The sequence below is a fragment of the Mustela putorius genome, unplaced genomic scaffold (genome assembly GCF_011764305.1).
Source record: "Mustela putorius furo isolate JIRA1106 unplaced genomic scaffold, ASM1176430v1.1 tig00537293_pilon_pilon_pilon, whole genome shotgun sequence".
Lineage (NCBI taxonomy): Eukaryota > Metazoa > Chordata > Mammalia > Carnivora > Mustelidae > Mustela > Mustela putorius.
In genome coordinates this window covers 2,209,792-2,231,914 of record NW_025422431.1, presented here as the reverse complement: position 1 = coordinate 2,231,914, position 22,123 = coordinate 2,209,792, and the positions used below count along the sequence as shown (strand labels likewise).

Here is a 22,123-nt window from a genome sequence, read left to right as displayed (position 1 = left end):
GGGAACTTAACAGCAGAATAGTCAGATTCCAAATCCCTCCTACTTTCCAACTTCTTACAGTCTTAGCATCTATTTTCCTATGCTTTTTTGCATCCACAGAGAATAGGGGTTCAAATTTGTCTTAGTTACCATGTTTTTCAAGTTCAGTCTTTCTGTATTTTCAGCTCAAGAACCGAAGTATTCAGAGTAAGGTACTCTGCATACCATCTAAAATTCTACTTTCTGTGTTTTGCAGTTTTATTATGTGTGCACTAGTAAGAATAAGATACGCAGTAGCAGTAGAAGAGAGAAGAGTGATGAAGTAGAAAATACCCCGGGGGGAAAAAATCAACAGAGACATTATAATCTAAGGTTTTTATTTTTAATAACAAACTACATATTTAACAAAAACATTGTTAAAGCTAGAAGTTGAAGGCATTGAGGGAGAAAAAGATTTTACTCCACGATTTTACAGGAATTCATTTTACCTAGGAATAAAACTGAAAATTCAGGAAAATTATTTTGAAGTTTTTCATCACTGACAATTTCTGGAAGACATAAAGTTACCTTTATTTTCCCATAGAGGAGTGATGTTAAAATATGGGATTATTTTATATTCCTGTACCTGGGATTCAGCATGCAAAGAAATAAAAAAAGTCCAACCATCAGTATGTCTTTAAGTGCAAAAAAATTTTTAAAAACTACCCTAAAAGTCTATACTAATTAAAAATATTCCCAGTTCTCCTAAACAGACATAAATATAAGGCACATATTGATTACAAAAGGCATTTCATGTACTATCAAGTGCACACATAGTAAGAAAATGTAGTCTGTGACCTAAAACTGAAGTACTTATTACATCTAACGTTAACTAATCTTACTTATCTTAGAATTGGGAATGTTGTTAGGGAAATAGATGGCACAAGACCCTTTAAAGTCCCAATATGTTAAAAACTTTTCATATATTTTCCTGAACTTAACAGTGACCTCATTAATGCTAGAGGTCTTTCTTCACGGACAAGATTTTCAAAAGTAAAAGCTGACCTAACAGACATACCCTTTATCTGCTGTTCCCTTCTCAGTTTACTCAAAGCTAGCACTGTAGGGGCTGCGCATCAGACAAAAGGTCATTCTGCGCAGTGCTCCAGCCCCCTCCTCCAGCTTCCCTGTTAATGAACATGCTGTTTAGATTACTTTTCCACTCTTGACAAAACCATAGAAGGAGCCGCCTGGCCCCTGGTGCAGACTTGCAAAAGAGCTTTTTTGCACTTGGCCTTCTTTGTGTGCAGCTGGCCAAGAGGCATAAGGATAACTGGTTGTTTACAGAGCAGGGGCACTACACAAAGCCAGTCTGAAATGCTATTCTTAGAAATCTAACTTACTTAGATGAAATAAATCACAGAACTATTTTCCTTTCACTACCTCAAGGTGGTTTTCTTGAGCTAGTTTAAGGTACTGGTGTTTGGGAAATGGTATTATGCTATCTGGAGATTTGAGGAACATCCCATTTATTACAAGATCTAATTAAGGAAAAACCTAATTAAGGGAAGCTGGTGGCACAAATATCTAGCAGTACTGCTGGAAAAACGCACCTAACCTTTCCCACTAAACACATCACAAGGATGTTTTACCATAGCATTCTGAGATGCCAAAGCCTTCCTAACCAGGTGTATACAGCACATAAGAATATTCACTCCAGTCCTTATTTAATCCGTTATTTTAGGAACTGCTTTGGATTAATCCTTGGTTTGTTACTCAGGGGGCACTGTGGTCCTTGGGAGCATCCTGTCTTGGGCACCAGTTATGCCTCCTTTGCAATCGTTGCCTCCCCCGGATCAAGCACTGCACATACCACTGTTCCTGCTGCAGCTGCTGCTTCTGATTTTTTAACTGGCTTTTAATAGCCTGCAAGTCCTGGCACCGCTGTGTTTGCTGCAGTAATTTCTTCTGTAACTCCCGGTTCTCTCTCCTGATGCTGCGGTAGAACTCCAAAGTATACTGCTTTGCTTCCAGCTCCAAGGTCTGAGCCTTCCTGTCCAGCACCTTTCTTTTTCTGTTTCCCAGCTGCCTCATGTCTGGCTCACTGAGTTGTTTCTCCAGGAATGCTTTTTCCTGGAGTAACTGGACCTGGAGTTCCTGTTTCTTTGCCTCTGTCTCAGCTTGGGTTTTCTTTTTCTCCTCCTGTAACATCTGCATTTCTCTCTCCTGTTTCTCTTGTAAGAGTGAAATATTCTTCAGTGCCTGCAACTGCTGCTTTAAATTGAACTGGAGCTTTTCCTTCTGCAAGAGCTCCCTTTTAAACGCTGAAGTTTGTTTCGCATACGCGGAGACTGATTCTTGCCTCCTTTGTTCAATCTCCTCACTTTTTTGTAAATAGTTGTTCCACAGCTTTTCAGGCTGCCTTCTATACTCCTCAGTTTTGTTGGTTAGGTATTCCAGAAAGAATTTGTTTTCAGTCTGGACGAGGAGCTTTTCAGCATAGAGCTGCCTGGTCTCCTCCATTAGTAATTCTTGTTGGGGTTGAGCTTGTTTTATTTGGTTGTCCAGCCTCGCTATTTCCACCACTGCCTTTTCTTTAAATCTCATCTCTGAGTTTCTTGGCTTCCCTGGCTTGAAAAAATTATTAATTAAACTAAGATACGGTGGAGGGGAGCTCTTAGAATCCTTAGCAAACCTGAAGGAAGAACAAGTGAGACATTACCCCATCAAGTCTTAATGAACATTTAGTAAATACAAAATGCACAATTATACTTTAATTCATACGAAGAAATAACTTTGCCTATTATGGTTCTGCCGCTATGCAAGTCACCAAGAATACAGCTAGGGATAAAGATGAATGAGTGTAGTTTACAATTTACAATGCTAACTCACTACAACCCTGTGAGCTATTAACTCCAGTTTAAAGAGGAGAAAACAGGTTCGGATAATTTAAATGACTTGGCCACGATTTATGCCGTCAGCAAGTGGCAAAGTGTGGGTGTGAAATTCAGATTTTAGGATTTACTCAACACTACAGTAGCTACAGAGGACCACAGGAACAGCTGGGATGGTCCCGAAGAGCCATAAATTTCACGGCTTTTCCACCACCCTTCCGGTATCCGAGGACACTTCGTGGAGAGGAAGCGTCCCTTCAGTACCTACTTGCTCCAGGAATCCAAGCGTTCATCTCCAAGGTCACGGCCTGATTCACTGAGGGAGACGGCCAAGGAGGGAGCGCTGGTGTCAGGGGCTTGCGACACTTGGAAATGGCGTCCCCTTGCGGGAAGTTTTCGCAACGGCTCCATGCCACACGCCCTGGGTCTCCACGTTGCCCGGCAACCCGCCGGGTCGCACTCCGCCCCAGTCCCGGCCGGTCCATCCCTGAGCTGCTGAACCTCGTCGGCTGCCGAATAAGCCCCAGCAGCCGGTTGTCCCGTTACTTGGGGGCCGAAAGAGAAACGCACTCTCATTTTCGACCCGTGGGTGCCCTGCCTTAGGGACCCCATCTCGTCTCGCCCTTCTGGGGATTAGAGTTTTGCCCCTCCAAGAACACCCCTACGACGGTGAGTGCCCCTTTTCCTGGCCCTCTCCAGGCCTCTAATTCCCGACCACTGTCGCTAGTTGGCCGTGGGGGCTAGGATGCTCCGGCGCCGGTCCCGCCCCTTCGCCTTCGCTTTTAGCGCTAGTCGGGTTCTAGCCTCGCTCGCTGCCCCGAGCGTCACCGCAGCCTCTCTAGGCACGCAGCGTCTCTATGGCAGAGTGGGCGGAGCCAGGAGGAAAATGGCGACGCCCGCGGAGACCGCTGACTCGCAGGCTTCGGGGGGTCCTCGGCCCCCAGTTTGTCTGTTGGTGTTGGGAATGGCAGGATCTGGGAAAACCACCTTTGTCCAGGTGACGTACACGGCGCGGGCGTAGTCGGTGCGCGCGCGAGGTTGTCCGTGGTGGGCGGAAGGCCGGGGAGAAGAGGAGTGGGAGGTCTCTCAGAGTTGGAGGGGACCCGCGTGTGGCTTTCAGGAACTTGTCAGCATCTCCGGTTCCTTCCTAGGCTGGCCTTTTCGGACTCAAGCCTGGTTTAATTAAGGCTCTCTTCTTCGCACCCTTTGGTCATATTTGGTACGATTTACCACGTTGTTCTGGAATTGTCTTACCGGTACAATTGTCGACTCCTCGAAGGCAAAGGCATACGTGTAACTGGCAATTAATACAGGGTTAACACACAGGCTTTTGGTGTAGATTACTAAGTAATTATTTCTTACGCAGCTCTTATGTTTCAAGTCCTGGAGATAACAGCGATTGAATTTGACGGGGTTCCCGCTTTTTGAAGCTAATATTTTAATGGGAGTAATAGGAAAAAAAACTCACAAAAATCAAGTAAATAAGTGATCGAGAGTAGGGGAGACTCTGTTAGATGGGTGATAAAGGAAAATATAGTATTTATGAGAGTTGAATGTTGGAGGTGGATACTGGGGACGAATATTTCATGTAGAGGGAAGTGTAAGTGCAGAAGTCTTCAGGTATGATGGATAATGGAATCTTGGCCCTTATCATTCCCTCTTTGTCTCACTCCATCCCTCTTCTTATATCTCTACAGAGGCTTACTGGACATCTGCATAGCCAAGGCTCTCCACCTTATGTGATTAATCTGGACCCAGCTGTACATGAAGTACCCTTTCCTGCCAATATTGGTGAGTAAAATGTAACAGAACTGTGTGAAGTCCCTCAGAATATGGAAAGCCCCCAGCCCACCCGTCCTTAATGTTTTCATTTTCATTTTTTCTTTCCTTTTTTTAGATTTTTAAAATTTATTTAAGAGAGAGAGAAAGTGCCAGGGGGAGGGACAGAGAGAGGGAGAAGCAGATACTGGGGCACCTGGGTAGCTTAGTTGGTTAAGCATCCAACTCTTGGTCTCAGCTCAGGTCGTGATCTCAGGGTCATGAGATCAGTCCCGGAATTGGGCTCCAGCTCAGTGTGGAGTCTGCTTGAGCTTCTTTCCCTTTCCTTCTCCCTCCCTCTCTGCTCCTTCCCCTGCTTGTGCATGGGCTTTCTCTTTCTCTCCCTCTCTCTTTCTCAAGTAAGTTAAAAAAAACAAAAAAACTCAAAAAAAGAAAAACCCCAAATAACCCCAGCCTTACCACATTACTTAAAAAACAAAAACAAAAACCAGTAAAACTTTTCATTGTTTGAGATCATTTCTACCATAACTTCTGAGCTCCTAGCTAACATTTTTCATGGGTTACTTCCCAGTTATCTTTTTTTTTAATGTTTATTTTTATTATTTATTTGACAGAGAGAGAGACACAACGAGAGAGGGAACAGAAGCAGAGGGGATGGGAGAGGGAGAAGCAGACTTCCCACTGAGCAGGGAGCCCATTGCAGGGCTCGATCCCAGGATCCTGGGATCATGACCTGAGCCAAAGGCAGACGCTTAACTCACTGAGCCCCCCCCCCCCCCGGGGTGCGTGCCCCCTCCATCTTTTGTAAAGAAGGAATCCAGGGTGAAGCTGGGGGATTTAGTAGAAGAGAATGCAGATAAGAGAAGCCTGAAAGGCTGGTTTCAGCTTCTTGCTGGGAGAGAAGGTACTTCTACCCTTTTGTTCTCTTCACCATCTTGCTTTTTTCCCCCTATCACAGTTCAGTGATCTTAGCTTAAAAATTTGGAACACAGATTTGAAAAGTAACTGAGATGCCAAGAGAGAAACTTATTTTTTTTCCTCGGAGGAAGCAGAGATGACTTGAGGGGTCCATTGTCTGAGGCTATTATAGGTAGAGAGTCTCAAACTATATTGTTTCTATGTGTTAAATTCCACTGAATTCTTTTTCTCCTGAACAGATATTCGTGACACTGTGAAGTATAAAGAAGTCATGAAACAGTATCCTTTTCGGCATCTGCTTGGGTGCTGACTCATCCCTGACTGGTTGCTGTCTGGTTTTTTGTGGTTTTGAGAGTGTTTTTGCATTTCTTTGTGAAATACACTAGCAAAAGCATTTAATTGCTTTAAAGTAATTTTTGAGGATAGATGAATGTGAGGAGAGGTGTTTTAGGTGATTAGAAATACTGTTTCAGCTTGTGGTTTCAGTTTTTCTTACCATCTTCCTAGACTACAGGCTGTTGTAATTAGCATGGAAAGTGAGAGGCTAGCTGATGCTGGGCCTGGTTCCAGAGAGCAGTATCGCCTTGGAGGCTACTGCCTCCTCTGACTGGGAGACTCAGAAATGAGCAGGTTCATTTAGTAGGATCAGCTCTTAGTACGTTGCTGTATGTAATGTTTACTATCCGTGTAGGTAGGTCTAGGTGGATAGACTAATTCTACTCAGCAGTTAGCTTGATCAGTGAGGATCGGAGCAAGGACTGTGATTTTTTAAAAAAATATTTTATTTATTTATTTGACAGAGAGAGAGATCACAAGTAGGCAGAAAGGCAAGCAGACAGAGAGAGGGGGAAGCGGGATCCCTGTCAAGCAGGGAGCCTGATTTGAGGCTCGATCCCAGGACTCTGAGATCATGACCTGAGCGGAAGGCAGAGGCTTAACCCACTAAGCCACCCAGGCACCTGGGAGTGTGATGTCTTAATGATATTTTAAGATGATCTTAATTAAGGCTAATGCTATTAAGCTTCTACATACATCTCTCTGTTACATTTTAGTCACATTAACATCTTCATTTTGCCTCGACATCCCCAAAATGGTAAAGATATGAGGAAGATGTTGATAATGAAATTCTTTGTGTGGTTAAGGTTGTATGGCATGTCAAGGATAGGCTGCCAGCATCCATTCATGGAACACTAATGTTACAATGCTGTTTGTGTGAATGATAGCCTTAGTGTGACTTTCAGCATCTAATTTGATCTGTAAGTAGTTTAAATCCTCAACTCTGTGTCCAGGTATGGACTTGGGCCCAATGGCGGTATAGTGACATCACTCAATCTCTTTGCTACGAGGTTTGATCAGGTATATCTGTCTTTACTTTTATAGGCATGGCTGTGTAAAAATGTTTGGCTTTTAAATGCCTTAGCTTGCTCACTTTGAGAAAGAAGAGCAATAAACCTGGACATACATAGAAAATAAATAAGCATTTTGGTAGACAGAGAAGGAGGTTATGAAAGGATGATCAGTGTTTTGAGACACTTCACATTTAATATTTGTGATGGCCAATAAAACAAAAATCCAGGTTCTTTTTTTTGTATCTTGGCTTGGAGTATCACCTTGAGGGTGGAGTGGACAAATGGGGAGTGGGATGGGCTAGCAGGCATGGAATGGAAAGATAATGGGCTTTTTTACGTGTGACAAATAATTGTCACTGTTTAAGTTTTTCTCTATCATCTACTTCCATAGGAGTGTTTTGTAATCACTCGTTTTTTACCCTAATGTCACTCCGTGAGACAGGTTGTTAACATTTTACTGAAGCACCAAGAGATGCATCCCGACAGTGATGGATAGTCTTTAGCTTCTCAGGGCCTTGCAGTATACTCCAGGGTGTTGCAGGACTGCTGGTGTGGCTGTGTTTCTTTAGCTCATGGAGTTTATTTAATTTAATTTAATTTTTATTTTTTTAAAGATTTTATTTATTTATTTGACAGAGAGAGATCACAAAGCAGGCAGAGAGGCAGGCAGAGAGAGAGGAGGAAGCAGGCTCCCTGCTGAGCAGAGAGCCCGATGCGGGCCTCGATCCCAGGACCCTGAGATCATGACCTGAGCCGAAGGCAGCGGCTTAACCCACTGAACCACCCAGGCGCCCAGCTCATGGAGTTTATAAGTTGGTGTCCCAAGATTAAGAACAGAGATTGAATAGTTGATAGTGCCTGTAAGTTGGGCCACCCTGGAAAGGGTGATTTTTGTGTTGAGAATGGATCCTATTGTAATCGGCATCTTTTTCTCTTAGGTGATGAAATTTATTGAGAAGGCCCAGAACATGTCTAAGTAAGTGATTTCAGCTTAACACCAATTTATTACTCTGTAGTTGATGTGTCTCAAGGATTTCAGGATACCATCAAACTCCGAAAGAATGTTAGATTGAGATGAAACCATTAGAAGCGAAAAAAAAAAAGTAGGCCAGAAAAACCCCCAAACCCCACATTAAGGTCATATACAGTGAAGAGCTAAATTTACTAGTATTTTGCCCTCAATCACTGTCATGTATGCCCATGGCTTCCTAGCAGGTATTTTTGAAACTTTGTCCAAATTCAGTTGTCTACTTGCCTTCTCTTGGGAAAACCACATTTGTGGGTATTAAAATCTTTCTAACATCTTTCTAACCCTTGTTTAAAAATAAATCTTTTTTTTTTTTTTTTAAGATTTTATTTGTTTATTTGACAGACAGAGATCACAAGTAGGCAGAGAGGCAGGCAGGCAGAGAGAAAGAGAGAGGGAAGCAAGCTCCCTGCTGAGCAGAGAGCCCGATGCGGGACTCGATCCCAGGACCCTGAGATCATGACCTGAGCCGAAGGCAGTGGCTTAACCCACTGAGCCACCCAGGTGCCCTTAAAAATAAATTTTAAAAAGATTTACAACTAGGTATAATATTTAAGAGATGAAATTATTTCACCCCGATTCCTAGTAGAATCAACTATCATTATTACTATTATGTTGTGTTCTGTTATTTTATAATGTATAACAAATAGTATTATTATATAACATTATAAGTATTATTGTCATTACTACTGTTGGTGACTATCATTCCACATGTTTCCATGCATATATACATAGGATGGATGGATAAGGTATTTTACAAAAACATTTTTTTATAAAAAACTACTAAAAAAAAAAGTAACAGCTACTAATTTTTAAGTAGTGTAGTTTTTTAAAAAAGATGTACTGTAACTAGCTAATGTGAGATAAGCTAGTAATGGTGGCCGCCCCGCACCAAGCACTTACACATAACAAAGGTTCACCCGTTCTAATTTTTGTCCTTGTGGACCCTTATATACAGTGTAGGCTGGTTGTTGCGTCAGTATATTCGTAAAGTCATTCTCATATCCTACTGTGACTCCTTGCACCATGGCTATCTAATTCCAGAACTTCCTCTTCATCCTCAAAAGAAGCTCCAAGCTCATTAGCAGTTGCTGTTACTTTCCCTTCTCACCCCAGCTCCAGGGGGCCGGACCATTTTACATTTTCACCCGCATTGTGTGAGGGTTCCTGGTCCACAGCCTTGCCAACATTTGTTATTATCCTTGTTTTTGGTTATAGCCTTGTCATTGGGTGTGAAGTGGTGTCTCATTGTGGTATCGGATTTGATTTATATTTCCTCAGTGATTAGAGATGTTAAACATCATTTTATGTACTTTTTGGCCATTGGTATATATTTGGAGAAATGTCCATTCAAAATTTTTTGCTTATTTTTAAAAACAGCTTTATTTAGATGTAATTCATATATCATTTAAAGTATACAGTCCAGTGGCTTTTAGTATATTCACAGAATTGTACAACCATAACTGTAGTCACTTTTAGAATATTTCTATCACCTCAAGAAGAAACCCTCTATTTAGCTATTACTCCCCTATGTCTGTTATTCTCTTTCCCCTCCACCTTCCTTCACCCCCACCCCAAGAAACCAGATAGTTTCCCAAGAAATTTGGTTTTGTTTATCTCTCATTTTCAATGTGGTGTGTTTCTGAAACTATCACTGTTTCCTCTGTGATCAATTTGCAGCAGTTTGTGGACTACTGCTCCTGCCTAGTAGCATGAATATTGGACATTGAACAAAGCTTGGGGGAATGTGGTGTACGTTTTAAGGGCAGTGGGAGGAAGTTAGACTTGACAGTATGACGAGGTTATTCCAGTCCCGGATAACCAGATTCTCAGTGTTTTCTGTGCTGGGCTATCTTTCGGCGTTGCACAAGTGTAATACTTCTTTAATGGTCGTTCTTGACACAGATACGTCTTGATTGACACACCTGGACAGATTGAGGTGTTCACATGGTCAGCTTCTGGGACAATCATCACTGAGGCTCTGGTGAGTATTGTAGGACTGGTTACTGGGAGTAACTAGAGAGCTAGACTATAGTTAAGCATCTTTTTATTGCATGGGACCTTGTATGGGAGGGAGTGTGGCAGCTCTGTGTACCCTGCCTAAGGCGGTTCTCCCTTGGTAAGGAAGGTGGGAAAAGAGTTTGGGTATAGCAAATGAGCCCTTTGACTAAGGCTGTGATTATTTTGTGGCTTTAGGCATCCTCATTTCCAACAGTTGTCATTTATGTAATGGACACATCAAGAAGTACCAACCCAGTGACCTTCATGTCCAATATGCTGTATGCCTGCAGGTAATTAATTGCTGGTAGGCATGCAGTTACGTCCAGGAAGGAGGCCTCTTCTTTTCTCTTTTGTATTTGAATCCCGAGTACTTACTAACTTGGATTTGTGCTCATTCAGATGTGGCCCTCAGTTTAGTAGTTGTGAGCTGGGGAGAGGTGAGAAGAGAAAAGGGGCATATGTGTTGGCATTCTCGGAGCAGCTTCTCGCCTTCCTCCCTTGCTTATTACAGAAACGGGTGGTGTACGAATATGAGCCTTTGGTATTTGCTCCCAGATGAATGAAACAAGTCTAAATAGAACAGAGCGCTCTGGTCTAAATGCTCCTTTTCTGTGTTATGACATGTAGAGTTAAATTATGAGAGATTATCAATACAGAGATTTATCTGTAATTCCACAAAGCACAAGTTTGCCCAACTTGGTGTCATTAGGGACAGAAGGACCATGCCTCACTAGGGTATGTGAGTGCAGAAGACATAGGAGCAAGGCAAACTATTATTCAGTCTGAGAGAACTCGTTGGGGGGAAGGTACACAAAAGCCATTACCATCATTTGTGCCTTCTGATATGACTAGGGCTATCCCTTCTTGTTAGATGCAAGAAATCCTAGTCCACATAAAAATCTGAGGACTGATGGCATTTTTTGTTTCCATATTTATTGTTTAAAAGACAATTATTGGGTAAAAACAACCCTACCAAAAAAAAAAAAAAACCAACAACAACAAAACCCCCCAAAAAACATATACAGAAAACAAGATCAGTATTAAAGCATTATTATTCCAAGAAAAAGCAAGAGCGTGTGTGTGTGTGTTGTTTGCTGGATGGTAATGGTGGTTTTTCCTCCTTGGGAGAGAGAATGAAGGCATGTGAGAATGGATACCCATAAGCAGAGTCTGAACCCATTCCACTTGTCTCTACTCGGTTCCACATAGATTGACACCGGGCTAGCAAGAGCTTAAGTGTTTTTACTAAAAATGTCTTGATTTTTAATTTTCAGCATTTTGTACAAAACCAAGCTGCCTTTCATTGTGGTTATGAATAAAGTAAGTGGATCCTTCCTTTTGTGGTTCAGTATTTCTTTTTCATCAGAACCTTGGGTTACTGGAAGGTTTGGGTAGGTGAGGATTTTCATAAGTCGGAGAACAGATTCAAACTTATCTGAAACAAAGTCATGAGCACTTGTAGGAAAAAGATTCAATCAGATTAAATGAATATTTATCACTGGCTCTCATCAAAGTAATTTTAAACTAGATAGAGTAGCCCCTCAACTGTAGTGTATAGATTATCCCTCAAAATTGCAACTGTGTATATGGAGGAGGGACTGCTAGTTTATTAGCAGTCTCAGTTAAAACCAAAAACTTCACTGTTGTTAGGTTGGCAGCTGGGATTTGAGACATGACTTCAGAGCCTAGAATGTGCTGGCATCTACTGTTGCCATGGTCACTTGGCAGTGGATAGTGAAGGGTCTGCTTTGACCAAGAGAACACATACCTTCGTTTCATTGTATACAGTAGTCTTGGCCCTTTATGGTTTGTTGTAGTGGAGGAGGGAAGGGGCGAAGTGGAGGCAAAAATATATGAATAATTGCTTTGTTGTTGCTGCTTGATTAAAATTTTTTCGATGTTTGCTATCTAAGCATATCTCTGGGTGCTGATAGTTGACTTCTCTCTGGTACAGACTGACATCATTGACCACAGCTTTGCAGTGGAATGGATGCAAGATTTTGAGGCTTTCCAAGATGCCTTGAATCAAGAGACTACATACGTCAGTAACCTGACTCGTTCAATGAGCCTGGTGTTGGATGAGTTTTACAGTTCACTTAGGGTAAACTTTCTCCTCTGCTTATACTGACAGTCCCTTCAGACGACCTCTTAACCCATAGGGCCGGCTTTGAACCTATGTTAGAAAAGAAGTTCGTTACCTTATTAAAAAAAAAAGGCATTTAAGCATTATTTATTAAAAATTGGAGTTTTGTGGGTTTTTTTTCATTCTTTTGCATGTTGCTGGCCAGTTTTAAAACTGGGGGTTTAAGAGGTAAATAGAGGTGCCTGGCTGGCTCAGTCAGTAGAGCATATGGCTGGCTCTTAATCTTGGGGTTGTGAGTTCGAGCCTTCAAGATTACTTGCCCTACCTTCAGAATTTATGTTTAGGGCACCTGGGTGGCTCATGGGTTAAGCTTGAAAAATCGAGTCCCGCATCGGGCTCTAGCAGGTAAAAACCCTCCTACGCTGCCTACTTGTGATCTCTCTCTGTCAATTTAAAATGGTTTTATGGTTTAGTTTGAAGAGAGGGCTACATACAGAATTGAAACATGATATATTGTGATAAGAACCTTGTGAAGATTGGTGGTTGGGCCTGATGCTGGTAAGGGGCAGATCACTCTTAAAATGAGGGATTTTGGAGGATATAGCATTAGAGGTATGCTTTGGAGGAAGGCTACGATTTTTTTTTTCTTTTAAGGATTTTATTTATTTTTGTGTATGTGTGTGCGCGCGGAGGAGAGAGTGTGCGCATGAGTCAGGGAGAGAGGTAGAGGGAGAAGCAGGTTCCCCGCTGTGCAGGGAGCCCAATGCAGGACCCTGTCCCAGGACCTTGGTTTCACAACCTGAGCTGAAGGCAGACGCTTAACTGACTGAGCCACCCAGGCTCCCAGGAAGGGTACGATTTATATAAGTAAAAGTACATCGGGGTGTCAGGGAGGATGGTAATTGGCCAAGCAAAGGCATTGCAATACTGATTTTTGTAGAGAACAGACAGTGGTTGTATTGGCAGGAAATAGATAGGAAGTCTTGCTATGTGTTTCTCCTCCTTCTGTTTTTTCTAGTCCTCTCTTTTCCATATACATCTTTCCATGGCTCTTGAGTATATGTGCTGTTTTTTGTTTTGTTTTAGCTTCACTCTTTGCCAGAGACTTCTTGAAGTATCTAAACAGCTTTTAGGAAGATTTTATTATGATTATTTGAACAAAGTAACATACACTATGTGAAAATATTGTTTCCTCAGTGGCATTGATGCTTTTGACAGGTGGTGGGTGTGTCTGCTGTTCTGGGTACAGGCTTAGATGAACTCTTCGTGCAAGTCACCAGTGCTGCAGAAGAATATGAAAGGTGAGGATAAAGGAAAATCCTGTTGATGACATTTTTAGTAACCTGTAATCTGATATGATAGCAGTTTTGCCAGCAAAGCGTTTTGGTTCTCATAGTCTAGGTATTATTTTTGCCATATGTATGTGTGCTGGATCTGTACGTGTACACTTAGGGATAACCAGTCCCCATTAACTATTTTTTAAAAATAGGAGTATAAAACCTTCTCTGTATTGAATGATTTTTATTATTATTATTTTTTAAGATCTTATTTATTTGACAGACAGAGATCACAAGTAAGCAGAGAGGCAGGCAGAGGGTGCGGGCAGGCTCCTTGCTGACCAGAGAGCCCTACGCGGGGCCCGATCCCAGGACCCTGGGACCATGACCCGAGCCAAAGGCAGAGGCTCAACCCACTAAACCACCCAGGCCAAAGGCAGAGGCTCAACCCACTAAGCCACCCAGGCGCCCCTGTATTGAATGATTAAGAGCAGGAGTCTTCAGACTTTCTTTTGGTAAAAAGCCAGATAGTAAATATTTTAGGCTTTTGTGGGCCATAGAATCTTTGTTGCCACTGCTCACCTGTCATTGTGGGGCAAAAGCATCCATAAACAATTTGCAAACGAATGGGCACGGCTGTTCCAGTAAAACTATTTATAAAAATAAGCATGATTTGGCCTCTTTGCCACATTGGCTGACCTTGGATTAAGATCATAGACTTTGGAGTCAGACAGCCATGAGTTGGATTTCTGCTTTCTCCACTGAGTAAATGAGTGGCCTTAGCAAGTTTTTGTCATTTGTAGGTCAGGGATAATAGCGTTTATTGTTAAGGTTGTTGGGAGCATTATTTGAGAAAATATATCCAAGCATCTAGCACAGTTGCTGACACCGAGCAAGCACACTTCATGATAAATGGTGGTTACTACTATTTTCATGGTTAACACTGGAATTCTGTTTACTTACACGAAAGTGTAATCAGAGCACTTTTCTTGGACTGATGCCATGATAATTGGCTGCTTACTGGCATGTTTCTTAGCAAGATTCTAACAACCACGTGGTGGTTTTTAGACACATTATTTTGATTTTGATTCATCAGACAAAGGGTCTTTCTGTGTGTGACCAAAGTCTCAGGATAGACCCTTCTGTATCCTTTTGTTACTGCCCAGATAAACCACATAATTACATACTGGGCTTCCTGAGCCCATCAGTCCTCCTTTTCTTAATTTATTTGATAGAGAGAGAGGGAGAGAGTGTGCCTGTGCACAAGCAGGGGGAGGGGCAGAGGGAGAGGAAAAAGCAGGCTCCCTGCTAAACAGGGAGCCTGACAGGGAGCTTAATCCCAGGACCCTGGGATCATGACCTGAGCTGAAGGCAGATACTTAACAGACTGAGCCACCCAGGCACCCCAGGCCTCACTTCTTTTATTCATCTCAGTTTTATCCAAACAAATGCTGAGCTCATGAATTATGGGCTCCACAGAGTTAATCTTTCCTGGCCTGCAGTCTTTTGTCTCTGCTGGTTTCAGGGTGGGGACAAGCACCTTGACTTCTAATTGCACAGGGATAGAATCTCAGTGATTAAGTCTTGTTACATATAATGTTCGGTGAAATAAGGTCTTCTGTTATTGTCAGGGAACTAGGAAAATAGAAGTGGTGTGGGGGCAGGCAGGACAGATTATAAACAAAGGAATTTAGAAAGTGTTTTCTCTTTCCAGGGAGTATCGTCCTGAATATGAACGTCTGAAAAAGTCACTGGTAAGATAGGCTATTTATATTATAAGATAGACTGTTGTATTTGGGGCCACTGAAAAACAACTTCAAACCATGCACTAATCCTCCTGCCATAAATGCTTTTGTTTTGGCTATCAGTGTAGTAGATGTTTGTTACTTAAGCTAGTAAATCTGTGTGTTTCCTAGATGCAGCAGGGCCCCTTAATTATTTTTCTTCTCTTTATTTAAATCTTTTACAGTCTGATTTTTCTTGTTACATTTGCTAAGCACTTCTTGGGCCCCACCCCACTCCTACTCCCAAGGCTCATTTAAGGACTGGTTATGGAATTTCAAGAAAAAAGAAGTGGTTCACAGTGCTTATTCCAAATAATCCCTTGGCCTGCCCTCATCAGCTGCATTGGGCCCCTTACCACTGCTATGTCTGCTTGAGGGTTTTTTTGATGTGTTCTCATGTCCAGTTTCCAAAACCTATCATTCTGTCTCCAGAGCCCTCTAGGCTGAGCTTGTGCTCCTCTGGGCCCACACCGCTTGGCGTTTCTGTATCTGTCATCTTTTACCTGCCCCAGTGTCTAAATAGTCCCTAGTATATCCCTCTGTTCAGGTGGCTTTTGTCATCATCTCTGTTAGAAGTCTGGCGTCTAACTTGGGGCTCCTTTTTTTTTTTTAAGATTTTATTTTATATATTTTGGAGAGAGAGTGGATGGAGGGAGAGAGGGAATCTTGGGCAGGCTCCACACTCAGCAACCCTGACGTCATGACCTGAGCCAAAATCAAGAGTTGGATGCTTAACTGACTGAGCCACCCAGGTGCCCCTAGAACTCCTTCTTTAACATGGAGATATTTTTTTCTGTATGTACAGGCCAGTGCACAGAGCCAGCAGCAGAAGGAACAGCTGGAGCGCCTTCGGAAGGATATGGGCTCTGTAGCCTTGGACACAGGGACTGCCGCAGGTATTGGAGGGTTTCTTGGAGTTAGGAACTAAAAGGAGGATATGCTCACTTCCACTGAGCAGGAAGATGCTTAAGTTTAAGAGAGAGAAAAGGATAAAGATAATGTGGTGTTTTGAGATGGATCGATACACTTTTTTTTATTTGTGATTTGGAAAGGTAAACTTCTAAAAGTTGTATATAATTACCATTCTGAGTTCTTCCTCTTCGGGTAGTTTTTGCTTTACTTCGGCAAGACACTTAATATTCTCTCTTTTCTTAAATACTTCAAAAAATTTTAAAGTTAGTTAACATACAGCATATTGTTAGGTTCAGGGTACAGTTTAGTGATATATCAGTTGCGTATAATACCCAGCACTCACTACATCATGTCCCCTCCTTAACACCCATCACCCGATCACCCCATCCTCCCATCTACAGTTTTCTTAAATACATTTTACCCTCTACTCCCTGCCCTTTTCTTTTCCTGTTTATTTTGACCTACTTCCCGATTTACAGAAAAATTGTTTGGCTAGTTTAAGAATTACTATATACCATTCAACCAGATTTGCAAAATGTTAACGTTCTACCACATTTACTTGATTCTTTCTCTTCTTCTCATTATGTATGACTTTATGTATAAGCCTATAAATGTATTTATAAACAAAATATATATTATATATATATTCCTGTTTTCAATATCGTTTAAGAGTAAGATATAAGACTTAAATATTCTCTTTGAATACTTGAGTGTGTATTTCCTAAAAACAAGGATATTTTATATAAGCTCATTACTAAACAGTTAGGAAATTAACTCTGATCCTGTTGTCTGATGTGTTCCTTATTTAGATCTAGCTATTTGCCCTGTGTAGCGGGAGAAAATCCTGGATCTGCATTGCATTTAGTTGTCTCAGCTCCTTTAATCTGGAATGGTTCCTCCATTTTTCTTTGTATTCATGGCAGTGACAATTTTGAAGTGTAGGCAACAGATATTTTATAGGATGTTCCTCAGTTTGGGTCTGGCTGGTATTCCCTTGGGACTCTGTTCAGGTGGCTTCTTATTGGCAGGACTTCACAGAAGTGAAGCTGTGATTTTTCCCATGCACGACATCCAGAGGCCCACCATGTAGATTTGTCCCGTCATTGGAGATTTTACTTTTGATCACTTGCTTAAAGTGGTATCTGCCAGGTTTTTCATTGTAAAGTTATTTTTCCCTTTATAATAAGTATTTTGATTGGATGATGCTTTGAGACCATATGAATATCCTTTTAATTTTCACATTTACCCACTAGTTTTAGTATCTATTAATGTAATAGGGGTAGTATCCATTTTTGTCTGTGATGCCTGTTAGAAATATTTTCTCTCTGTCGCTTGTTTTTTGACTTTGTCCATGGTATTATTTTGCCAGGTGAAAGGTTTTTTTTTTTTTTTTTTTTTTTTTTTTTTATTCGACAGAGAGAGAGAGATCACAAGTAGGCAGAGAGGCAGGCAGAGAGAGAGGGGGGAGGAAGCAGGCTCCCTGCTGAGCAGAGAGCCTGATGTGGGGCTCGATCCCAGAACCCTGGGATCATGACCTGAGCCAAAGGCAGAGGCTTTAACCCACTGAGCTACCCAGGCGCCCCATGTTTTTGTTTTGTTTTGATCTAGGCAAATTTACTTCCCATTTTTACTACCTCTGGATTTTGAGTCATAATTGGGAATCCCTTACCTATACTGTGTTAAAGAGGAATTCACTCATGTTTTATTGTAGTACTTGTATGGTTTCATTGTACTTATTTATTTATTTTTAAAAAGATAATTTGAGAGAGTGCGAAGAGCGAGAGAACACGAGTGGGGGAAGGGGCAAAGGGAGAAGCAGACTTACCGAGCAGGGAGCCCAATGCAAGACTCGATCCCAGGACCATGGGATCCTGACCTGAGCTGAACGTAGACATTTAACACGCTGAGCCACCCAGGTGCCCCACTGTCTACATATAAAGAGTTTTATTTATATATTTGAGAGAGAGAGAGAGGGAATGTACCAGAGTGACCAGGGTGGGTGAGCAGAGGGGGAAGGAGAGGGAGGGGAAAGAATCTCCAGCAGGCTCTGCACTGAGTACGGAGCCTGAAGCGGGCCTTGATCTCATGACTCTGAGATCATGACCTTAGCCGAAACCCAGAGTCAGAGGCTTAACTGACTGAGCCACCAGGTAACCCTCATTTTCTGCATTTAGATCCCTGATCCATTTAGTTTAGTTGATAAAGTATAGGTCTGGGTATGAAAGATTTAAAGTATAGTAGTCTGAGGCATCCCTGCCGAGCAGAGAGCCCGATTTCCCAGGACCCTGAGATCATTAACAGCGGCTTTGTACTTGCACTGTATTCAGAAAGTCTTGCCTGTTTCTCAGAAAGTCTACCTTGGGGCTCCTGGGTGGTCCAGTTGTTAAGCGTCTGCCTTTGGCTCATGATCCCTGGGTCTTGGGTTCAAGCCCCACATCGGGCTCCCTGCTTCTCCCTCTCACACTCCCCCTGCTTGTGTTCCCTCTCTCACTGTCTCTCTAATAAATCAGTAAAATCTTTAAAAAAAAAAAAAAAAAGTCTGCCTAACCACTGAGCCACTAGTTTTTAACCACAGGCACCCCCCACTTTTTAAAAATATTTTTTGAAGATTTAATTATTTGAAAAAGAGAATACACCCCTGGGGTGGAAGTGGCAGAGGAGGAGGGGAGGACAAGAGAAAGAATTGGAAGCAGATTCTGTTGAGTGAGGAGCCCAATGTGGGGCTCGATCCCATGACCCATGAGATCATGACCTGAGCCGAAACCAAGAATTAGTCCGTCAACCAACTGAGCCACCTAGGTGCCCCTGGATTTTCTTATTGTTTGAATTAGTTATGTCATTGATTCTTAGGGGTTTTAGGTCGGTGTTCATGTTTAGTATGGATGCACCCCCTCCCACCCACACTTATGAATAGACTGGTCTTTGAAGGAATGAAGTTCTGTTCATGAAAGCTATTGCTGTATCTTCACTAGACAACAACAGCAAAGCCGCTTGGAGGGGGAGATGCTAGAAACTGGCTGGATTCACCTGTTACGTGAACTTGCCTGGCCATCCTTGTTGTGCACCTTGGTGACATAAATTTCTGTGCTCATCACTCAGGAATATGTGAAGCAGCAAATGTTAAATCTGCTGCAAAAGGCCTTCCATACTCAGATAACCTGTCGAAGGTTGAAAGCTTGCAGTAAATAATTTGGGGGCAGTCACAGGTATAGGGGGCCCAGACGGAAGCACTGATTGTTAGCACGCCATGTCACCATCCCTCTTCAGGGCCACGGGCCCCTTGAGATTTGTGCCTCTTGATGTTGCTGCTGTTGGCCTCCTTCATCCCCTGCTGACTTCTCTCCAGCTAGGCTCCTGAAGAGCGTGGTCGTGTGCTCTGGAAGCTCTAGGGTACTGGGTGTCATTTTAGGTTCTCAGAGCCCAACCCTTGCAGGCCGAATCCCCTGCACAGGAATGAAGTGATTTGACTTTGATTGGCACTCGACCCTTGTTCAGTTGCCCGGAGTAGGGAATTTGCCTCTATTAGTATATTCAATTTCCCATTTCCTCCCTCCCTCTTTTGAATAATATCCTCACTCCTTTCCTGTCACTCCACCGTCTATTTTCTTCAGACCCTCAGAACACACTTCCCCCAGGAATCTTCCTTAGTGCTCTACACTTTCGCGCTGACTCCCCAGCATGCTGCATCTACTCTGATGCCTTTAGTCTTCAGAGGAAAAACTACAGCCTCTTCTAAGCTGTGAGCCAATAAGAACGAACGATGTTACTACCAGGACAAGCTACTTGAGAATTATTTTCCTCAATTTAAAAATAGCACCTCTTGGGTTACCGGGATCCCGAGAGCATTTTACGGACTACACTACTCTAAAAACATTAAGTGGTATTAACAGTAGTACATTTAGAACAGGTAAGATTGTACATTTATGTTTACGGCCACCTTCATCCTGCCAATTGATAATCATAGTTACTGGATCAGAACACCTGTTTGAGGAGGCTGAGGTTCGTGATGTGCTCCTGACACGTGTTTTCTCTGTAGACAGCTTGTCTCCTGCGCTGGACGCTTCTGATCTGATCCTGACTCGGGGAACACTGGACGAAGAGGATGAGGAAGCGGACAGCGATACTGATGACATTGACCACAGAGGTGAGAGGTGGCGGAGGTGCTCGGGAGAAGAGAGTAGCTGCTTCCTCCCACGTTGTTTGCTCAGGAGCTTCTTGCCGAGAGAAGCCTTACCCATGCAGCCAGTGATCGGGAGAGATGATGTGGCCCCGGAATCAGCCGCGGTAGAGAGTTCCATGTATTGGGTTCCTGGCCGTCTACTGAATGGTTAATACTGAGCGCATCACAGGCTTTTAATTAGTCTCTTGTCCTCTCATCATTAGGGCCTAACTCAGTTTGAGAAATCCAGGATGTTTGTTTGGTTTAATAATGGTTTTAAGAATACATGAGGTAGGGAAAAAGAATGCATAAGGAGGCCTCGGCAGACCGAAGCCAGTTAGAAGGGACTGTACCACTGAGGATAGAGTGGCTCTGGAAACTTCTAAAAGGGTTCCACCTGGCATAGTTTTATGGACTGAACAGACTCTGTTTCTTGAAACAACCTTTATGGTTCTAGCTACGACCAAGAGCAAACCCCTCTTTACCATCCAGTGTGCTGGATGCTAACATCTAAATTGCCTCATTAACTCAGATGTATTGAGGTCTAATTTACTGGCAATAAATCCCACCCTTTTTAAGTGTATAGTTTGATGAGATTTAACTAATATAATATATATGCACTCGAAACAGCCATCATAGTCAAGATACAGAATCCTTCCAGCACCGCCATGCTGTTCTCATTCAGTCCTGTTCTCTCACACTTAGTTTTTGGCAATCACTAATCTGATTTCTGTTCCTACAATTTTGCCTTTTCCAGAATGTTGTCTAATTGGAATCACAGTATTTAGCTTTTTGGATTTGACTTTTTTCAGTCAGTGTAATGCTTTTGCAATCCATCCATGTATCCAAAGTGTGCTCTTTTTATTGATGAATAATATTCCAAGGTACGGCTTTTACCACAAGTTGTTTATTCATTCATCAGCTGATTGCCATTAGGGTTGTTTCCAGATTTTAGCTATTATGAATAGAGTTGTTGGATATATTTCTCTAGGTTTAAAATATGTAGGAGTGGGACCTTGTTTTAGTTACTTTATGGGGGGGGGTTCCCCACTTAGAGATGAAAGAAACTCGACATTTTGGGCACCATGATAGAGCATGCTTCTGGGAGAAATGAACACTTAGTTTATTAGAAGCTGAGTACTGTTTGTGATGGATTGGTGACAGAACTCTTTTTCTACCCATCTAATGGGAAAGTTAAAAGAACTGACCTTTTTTCCTTGTAGTTACGGAAGAAAGCCGTGAAGAGCCAGCATTCCAGAATTTTATGCAAGAATCAATGGCACAGTATTGGAAGAGAAACAACAAGTAGTTTCTAGAAGTCCAGAATTTTGGAACTCTGTGAAGGAATTATCCCAACCTCTGATGGGGACTACTTATAAAGGACAATTTTGTTCAGAGTAGCAGAGTTTCTCTTATAGGGAAATTTGACTCAGATGCAGCCAAGGATAGAAAACCATTGGACCTGGCAGGTGGATGCCAATTCCCTTGGCCTTTCCCTTGGATTTATGCAAGGAAGGATATTCTCACTATTCTTGGAGGCTGATAGCCCCTCAAGCCTAAAGCTTCAAGTTTTATCATTTGAATTCAAGTACTTTTGCTGCTGGTGGATGGAACAGCAAGAAGTCACTATTCACTTCCAACTTCTATCAGGCTGGATCTGTACTCTACTTTCCCAGCATCCTGCCCTGGATTATACCATGAGTTTCCTTCCTTTTAGCAGAAAGGGAGAGGAAACGAGTTTGCCCAGGGTGGCAGTGGAGTCTCCTTGGCAACCAATCAATGTTGGGTACGAAACATGCCTCAGAAGGGGTAGCTCATTGTAGGACAACAGGTTCATTGAAAAAAGAGTGAGCAAAACATGATTAATGAATAAGATCCTGTTTTGGATGATAACTTGGATAAAGTGTTTTTAATTTTAACTTCGTTGTAAGCCTGCCTGTCATAATTTCAAATAAGAAAATTATGTAACTGCAGATAGGTTC

At 42.3% G+C, this 22,123-nt stretch overlaps 2 protein-coding genes across 6 annotated transcripts; one reads left to right on the top strand and one right to left on the bottom strand.

The window, feature by feature from the left end:
• Positions 1–339: 339 nt before the first annotated feature.
• Positions 340–3,464, bottom strand: CCDC121 (coiled-coil domain containing 121). Of its 2 annotated transcripts, none has more exons than XM_004777498.3 (2): positions 3,121–3,464; positions 340–2,653 (listed from the first exon to the last, which is right to left on the bottom strand). In XM_004777498.3, the coding sequence occupies exons 1-2, from the start codon at positions 3,462–3,464 to the stop codon at positions 1,735–1,737; spliced, it is 1,263 nt and encodes a 420-aa protein (XP_004777555.2). In that variant the 3' UTR covers positions 340–1,734. The 2 variants fall into 2 exon arrangements, with proteins under 2 accessions (XP_004777555.2, XP_012903869.2); XM_013048415.2 differs by having other exon boundaries at positions 3,117–3,337.
• GPN1 (GPN-loop GTPase 1) lies at positions 3,382–22,060 on the top strand. 4 transcript variants are annotated; one of them, XM_045073863.1, is made up of 14 exons: positions 3,598–3,849; positions 4,550–4,643; positions 5,789–5,828; positions 6,839–6,905; positions 7,837–7,874; positions 9,831–9,909; positions 10,122–10,216; positions 11,201–11,246; positions 11,881–12,027; positions 13,228–13,310; positions 15,001–15,040; positions 15,876–15,966; positions 20,019–20,126; positions 21,365–22,060. In XM_045073863.1, the coding sequence occupies exons 1-14, from the start codon at positions 3,598–3,600 to the stop codon at positions 21,448–21,450; spliced, it is 1,266 nt and encodes a 421-aa protein (XP_044929798.1). In that variant the 3' UTR covers positions 21,451–22,060. The 4 variants fall into 4 exon arrangements, with proteins under 4 accessions (XP_044929799.1, XP_044929798.1, XP_044929800.1 ...); XM_045073864.1 differs by lacking the exons at positions 3,598–3,849; positions 5,789–5,828; positions 6,839–6,905 and adding an exon at positions 3,382–3,521; XM_045073865.1 differs by lacking the exons at positions 5,789–5,828; positions 6,839–6,905 and having other exon boundaries at positions 3,718–3,849.
• The last annotated feature ends 63 nt before the right edge of the window (positions 22,061–22,123 follow it).

Excerpts from the sequence above, each read along its gene's own strand:
- CCDC121 (XM_004777498.3), bottom strand. The coding sequence starts at position 3,464 with ATGGGGTCCCTAAGGCAGGGCACCCACGGGTCGAAAATGAGAGTGCGT. Across the intron at positions 2,654-3,120 it reads CGCTTGGATTCCTGGAGCAA|GTTTGCTAAGGATTCTAAGA; the intron begins GTAGGTACTGAA and ends TTCTTCCTTCAG.
- GPN1 (XM_045073863.1), top strand. The coding sequence starts at position 3,598 with ATGCTCCGGCGCCGGTCCCGCCCCTTCGCCTTCGCTTTTAGCGCTAGT. Across the intron at positions 9,910-10,121 it reads CAATCATCACTGAGGCTCTG|GCATCCTCATTTCCAACAGT; the intron begins GTGAGTATTGTA and ends TTGTGGCTTTAG. Across the intron at positions 13,311-15,000 it reads GCTGCAGAAGAATATGAAAG|GGAGTATCGTCCTGAATATG; the intron begins GTGAGGATAAAG and ends TTCTCTTTCCAG.